This window comes from Gossypium raimondii, chromosome 9 (genome assembly GCF_025698545.1).
Source record: "Gossypium raimondii isolate GPD5lz chromosome 9, ASM2569854v1, whole genome shotgun sequence".
Taxonomy (NCBI): domain Eukaryota; kingdom Viridiplantae; phylum Streptophyta; class Magnoliopsida; order Malvales; family Malvaceae; genus Gossypium; species Gossypium raimondii.
Genome location: NC_068573.1, coordinates 42414596 through 42421098, shown reverse-complemented (window position 1 = coordinate 42421098; position 6503 = coordinate 42414596). Strand labels below are relative to the sequence as shown.

The 6503-nt window shown below is 32.1% G+C and overlaps 1 protein-coding gene across 2 annotated transcripts; it reads right to left on the bottom strand.

Moving 5' to 3' along the window:
* Positions 1–1285: 1285 nt before the first annotated feature.
* On the bottom strand, positions 1286–4394 carry LOC105799894 (protein REVEILLE 8). 2 transcript variants are annotated; one of them, XM_012630706.2, is made up of 8 exons: positions 4047–4394; positions 3401–3458; positions 3195–3318; positions 2950–3111; positions 2715–2840; positions 2512–2621; positions 2117–2176; positions 1286–1860 (listed from the first exon to the last, which is right to left on the bottom strand). In XM_012630706.2, the coding sequence occupies exons 1-8, from the start codon at positions 4211–4213 to the stop codon at positions 1765–1767; spliced, it is 903 nt and encodes a 300-aa protein (XP_012486160.1). In that variant the 5' UTR covers positions 4214–4394; the 3' UTR covers positions 1286–1764. The 2 variants fall into 2 exon arrangements, with proteins under 2 accessions (XP_012486160.1, XP_012486161.1); XM_012630707.2 differs by having other exon boundaries at positions 2950–3108; positions 4047–4392.
* Positions 4395–6503: the final 2109 nt, after the last annotated feature.

The following is a 6503-nucleotide window of genomic DNA, read 5'->3' as shown; positions in this document are numbered from 1 at the left end:
ATATTTTTTTTTATTTGCTTGTTCTTATATAAGATTTCTAATCATAAACACATAGAAGAGGTACATTTAATAAACTAATACATTATTACTAGATCTGTTCATGGGTCAGGCCGAGTCGCTTGAAAAGTGAGAGAGTTTAGGTAAAAATATAGTCTTGAAAAATGAGTTTAAACAAAAAAAAATAAGATCCATTTTCCAAACAGACTTGGTCTCAGGTAAGGCTTTTTTTTGTCTGAGTCCAACCCGACAGCTCAAATTTGCAAAAAGAAAATTACCATTTTTTTAACGTTTTGCTGCTATTTTCTTGTTGTTTTCTTACTATTTTGCTACTATTTCATTATTATATTACTACTATTCTGTTGTTATTGTTTGGATATTGTATTTTATTATTAATTTTGTTTTTATCGTAGTGTTATTTAAGTATACATATTTTTTAAAATTTATTTTCAATTTGTTGGGAAATATTTATTTTAATGTTTTTAGTATTTTTGATGTATTATATTTTTTTTTAATTATTACAGGTGGGTCAAGTCTGGGTTTTAGTCTGCGCTGGGCTAGGGCAAAATTTTAAGCCCATTTTTTGGGCTGAATTGGATCTAAGCCTAGCAAACAAGCTTAAGATTTTGGTTGTACTCGACCCGACCCATGCACACTTCTAATCATTATCTATACATGAATTTGCATTTAAACAAGTGATGCATGTATTACAACATAACTATTTAATGGAGGTTTAATATAGGGATTTATATTTTAGAGTTAATTTATATTTAGTATCTAAGTTTGATTTAGAGGTTCAATTTGGTACCTAGATCACACGACATAATGCGGTCCAATGAATGTTTGGCATGTATGCTCTAGTAAAAAAAAGTATTTAATTGGAACAAATAAAAAAAAAATCACTTAAGTACCAAATTAAATGTTGAAGTCAAACTCATGTACCAAATTGGGACAAAAAAAAATTCAGGTACTAAAATGAATCTTGAAGCCAAACTTAGGTACTAAATAGTATATAAACCCTACATTTTATACCCAATCTTCAAATTGTAATACTTTCATGGGATACTCCTGGAGTTGGACGAGGATAAGGCGAGAATATTGATTTCTTAATCAAGTTGCAAAGAGTGAAGGAGTATGTGGCTCACGATTCTTGTGATTTAAGTGGCTACAGTTTGGCTAATCAATGTGAGTTTTCTTCCATGAGCTCGTGAATATCAGCAACTTGGCGCCATTCATCTTTGTACCGTCCGTCATGCCATAACTAAGGTTATAATTTAATAAACCAATATGAGAATAGATAAGAAATCTATCATATTTTGTTATGGAGATCCTTCTACCTACATTCAAACGGCAGAATCATGATCCTTATTACACATATCTTTGAATTCTCGTACTTCACTTCTATACTAAGCCATACAGCGCAATTACGGCTAAAAGACGGACCTCACAAGAATATACACAATTTATCTGGTTAACAGGTAAGAACAAGGTGACAACCATTCCATTTGATCTTGCAAGATTACGAGGAGCTTGAAAGTTCTTAGTAGAGAACCTTGCTTCCACTCATCGTTTCCAGCATTTTCTATAGGCTGCTGGCTGCAACTTCTCCACCTGGTAAACCTCGAAGGATGCTGCCCCTAATTCCCATCACTCGCTTTAGATTTAAGATAGCAATCAACAGAAAACAGATTCTGTTCTGGGGGCAGCATTGGAGAAGTATAATATGAGAGGAACGTAGTTGCCCGAAAATCCTACATAATAAACACCTTAACACAATATATCATTCATTTGGTTTTGGGGAATAATTCCTTTGGTAACTCCCACCGTGTTTGTGCCGACATCATATGAAGATAGGACCTTCCTCTGCAACAAACAAGGAGAATAGTTAGTCAAACATTTAACAACAGTCTTTCAATAATATATATGTGTATGTATATATTTATTTTCTATTGTTCAAGTAACCCGGAAGGAATTGAAATATAAGAGTACTCAAGCATTCTAGACAAAATGCAATTTGAAGTGGCGACATACTCGTTAGAAATTTTTACATCGAAAGGAAGAACAAAAACAGAAAGTTGAAAGCAGTTTCTTGGGGGTGCAGTAGGATAAGAATACTTACAATTGGCTCAAAATCTGGACTACACAAGTTAACAGTGAGGTTTCTCATCAGTAACAAAACCTGCACAGGATAAGAAAAGGAAATACATACAGTAACTCCATTTAGAACAAGATGAATTTTATAAGGCAGATAAGACACATGAATCAAAAGTCATGTTCAGTTATGTCTTCTGGTTCTATAAGTTTCACCGGCCAATTACAATTTTAAACAGATTAGATTATCATCAGTTATTCCTAGAGATACTGCTTTGCAAACCTTATTGAGTGGTTATGGACAAAACCGACTGCAAACAAATTCATCTGACAAGTTTCTTTTATGGTTTTTATTTACGACTTCCATGTAACATAAATTAGGGCATCTCATGACAGATACAATAAATGCAAATTTTTACTTACAGTTTCAAAATTTATGGGATCCATCTCTTTGAGTTTTTGTACGTGCCCATCAGTGTCTGGATCAAAGACACTCCCAATGAAGCTATACACTTCAGCAAAATCAGGTATACCTGCAAAACAAAGATAAAGTTGGCCAATACCATCAAGTACAAACAGAGTAACTGGGGAAAACAATTGATTATGGTATACAGAAATGCAATTACCGTGAAGCATGGACGCTTGTTTCCCTTGCTTTGACATATCGGAATTAGATATTGTTTGACCTGAGCTTCCAATGCCACTAACACCACTGTTACTAATCTTAGCTACGCCCTTCGATCCAATATTAGCTGAATCAGTAACGTTATATGCATAAGAAAATGCTGGAAAGTTTCCTTTAGGAAATCCAATCGTCTACTATTATAACAAAGGAAAAACAACAGAGAGAAGAATTCATGCCTTCCGTTCCTCGAAGACCTGTAAATTCATCTTGTGGTGACATGATTTTACTTGAGGCAGTGTTTACCAGCATGGAAGCTTCATCCCAGGGAGCATATCCAGGTGCAATGGTATTTATCGATGAAGGATAACCCATGGATGCTTGTAATGGCACTAACACTGCTAATATAAGAGCATGTCAATATGTAATCATACCCCAAGAAGTCAATAGAATATATCATCACAATCCATTCTAAAAACCAAACCATTTTTGGAGGCCTTTTGAGGGTAAGGATGTGCAGCTTTGCGCTTGGGACGAGGAGGCGGCACATGCGCAATCGTCCCATTCTTTTGAACCTTCAGAAAGTATTTCTGGGCATGACTTCGAATCTGAAAAAGGCAGAAGCAGAATGAGATAAACGATGGAAAAACTAAGATCAAAGACAAAACATCAAATCTCCATTCTTAAAACCTGGATAACTGTCTTTGAACCGACAAAATCTTCAATTTTTTTCCAGTCCCGATCAAACCTAAGTCAGCAAGAAAGATAACTATTTAATAGGCTAACATGAATATTTTTCTTTAACGAAACAATATTAGCTCAAACTGGTAATAGACACAAAGAGGAACAAGGCAAGAGCTGCTATTGGCATCCTAAACAAGAAAAAAAGGAAGTAAATGCATTGCCATTGGCATCCTCGTACAAGGCTCAATACAGGAGCTGATAAGGAAGCTTTATACCAAATTCAACTAAAATTAAGCTCCAAAATAACTTGAATTGAAGACCAAATTACATTACGGTTTCTCCGAAGCATCCACTTAGCAGTTGAAACAAGAAAAGACTCGGTCAAGATTTTCTAAGTTCTAAACTAGCCAAAACAGAAGAATTGAAACTAAGAAACAACATGAACAAAAAAAAAAAAAAAGACCCCCCGAAAAGGAAACTTTCCCACTAAAGAGGAGATGGAAACTTGGAAAACCAAGAAACAGTAAAACATGGGTTGGGGTACTCGTAATTCACTTTAATTTCACAAAAAAAGAAGAAGAAAAAACGAAAGTTTTCATCTTTAAATATATATATATATATAATATAAAGAAAAAAAGAAAAAAGAAGTTACAGTTGAAGAGCTTCAAGGAATTTGTCGTGCTCTTCTTCAGTCCAGCTCTCACGCGACTTAGTAATGGTGTAAGGTTTCCTGACTTTCTTGCCGGAGCCATCAGTGGCGGTGGTGGAAGTGGAAGACTGCGGCGGAGGGGGTTGTGGAGGATTGGGTGATGAGTTCATGTTTTCCTCTGCTTGGCTTGGCTTTGCCTTTTTGCTACCTAACAGTAGACAATATGAGTTATGGCTGAGTTTGGGAGAGAGGTTAGCTCAGCTGTCTGGCTGGTTGGGCTGGGTGATACATGTGGTGAGTCGTCTCAGGACCGTTCAATTAATCGTCTGGTTTCAATTCCTCGTTTCCGAGATTTTCGTTTATGGTCTTTATACTTAATGAGAGGTGTCTTTCGTGTGCGGTCTCATTCGCTATGCACTATCTAATTCAACGAATGGATGAAATTAATGGGGGTTTTACCTTTCGAAATTTATTATTATTATCATTATCATTATTATATTTCAAAAAATAATAAAATTATCAAAATTTAACATTCCAATACTCTTAAAAAGATAAATTTTTAATTTAAATTTTAAAATTTATAAAGATGTAAGCTATTAAAATATTAAAATTACATTTTAATTCTTGTAAAAATATACAACTTAATTCTAACAATTCTCAAACTTTACCCTCAATAAAAAACACGAAGGTTAAAAAATGATAAATCTATATTTTATTTGGATAATTAAAATTTGTATATGAAAAAATCATAACCTTTACTTGGATAAAATATAAAAAGAAATTATTGATTATAATAAAATTTTCAATTGTATAATTTATGTAAAAAATTAACCCCGTAAAAATCATATTTCGCATCTTAAAAAGAAATTCCCTCAAATCAATGTAAATAACAATTAAGAAAATGAATTAAAGTGAAATTACCAAATTGTTTTAGAAAAGTGAAAGTAGTATTTTCCATCTAAAATTGGGCGCACCGAAGCTCCAATGGAAAAGAAGCAGAGGAGCACCTAGAGAAGAGGAATTTAAGCCTAGCGCCGCCGATGTTTGAGAAGTTTAAAGTTTAGACCCAAAAGGAAGGTGGGTCCTACCCTCTGAAAGCTACCCGCCAAACTTTCTCTTCCACTAAATCAACAACCACCCAATTTTCTTTTGTGTGTCCCAATTGTCCCCTGTTTTCATTTTATTCATAATAGTTTGAATTTGCATACATATTAAAACAATTTGACTAAAATTTTCACATTTTACTTTTTATTAGTAAAAATTCTAACTTTGATATCTTATTAGTTAGAATTTAGCATGCACAACAAATTAAAATATGTTGTAATTTTTCATTTTTTATAAAATGAAATTAACTGAATTTGTAATTTCTGCTTATAATCTCCCAGTGTTGATCGTATAAAATTAAGAATTATCCAAACTAATAAAAATTTTAAATACTAAAAACATTGGTTATGAGGTTTTTAAGGTAAGGGATGTAAGGACACGTGGTAGAATGATGATCCAATAGCGTGGGATGTGTTGTGTTAGGTCCAGCCCAATCTGCCGACCATTTTAGAGAACGTGCCAATGGGGACACACAGTGGTTAGTGAAGGCATGTCGGGTCGCGGCTCTCATTCAAATTAATGATAAATTTTGAAATTATATATGAATTTTAATTATATATATTATATATATTAAAATTTTTAATTTAGATTTAATTATACATTTTAAAAAATAAATATATCAATTTATTTTTATATTAGATAAATATAATTATCTATGTATGTAATATATAATTATTTAATGATGTTATATGAATAATTATGTTAATAATTTATAAAAATTAAATTAAATCAAAATTTCATGTATAAAATTACACAAAATTAAAATTTATATATATAATTACACATTAAACCAATTTTATATTTATATCCCTCAAATTATAATATATATGATGTTTGACTACATCAAATCACATGTCTTGATTCAGTCCTAATAAAATATTTTTCAAATATATATTTTTATGATAAATAAATAAAGCAATAAAATTTGTTTTTCAATAACGACAATAAAATTTCATTCAAATGATTGAATAAATTGGTTTATCACTTTTCGTTTCAAGTCTAATTTGGAGAAGCATGGTATAATGTGAACGTAATTACTTCATTAAAAGTCGAATCCTCCTAGTCCTAGATAATGCCACACGCATTTTTTTGTTGGGATTTTATTCTTAGTCCATGTTTCTTCCACTTTCTTCTTAAAATAATGTGAATATAATTAAAAGGATTCGCTCCTTCAATTAACATGGAATAATTTCTTTTAATAATTTCTTCTATCATTTTTTTGACATAATGTCTAGAATGAAGTATAGCTTCTCTTTAATCTATAAATAAGAGGATAATAGACTTCAGTTCACTCATAACCACATCTTTCTATATTGTTAATAATACCTATCTTGATCAAAATAAAACTCAATTAGT

Excerpts from the sequence above, each read along its gene's own strand:
- LOC105799894 (XM_012630706.2), bottom strand. The coding sequence starts at position 4,213 with ATGAACTCATCACCCAATCCTCCACAACCCCCTCCGCCGCAGTCTTCC. Across the intron at positions 3,112-3,194 it reads TCAAAAGGCCTCCAAAAATG|CAGTGTTAGTGCCATTACAA; the intron begins GTTTGGTTTTTA and ends CTCTTATATTAG. Across the intron at positions 2,841-2,949 it reads AGGTCTTCGAGGAACGGAAG|CTAATATTGGATCGAAGGGC; the intron begins GCATGAATTCTT and ends TTACTGATTCAG.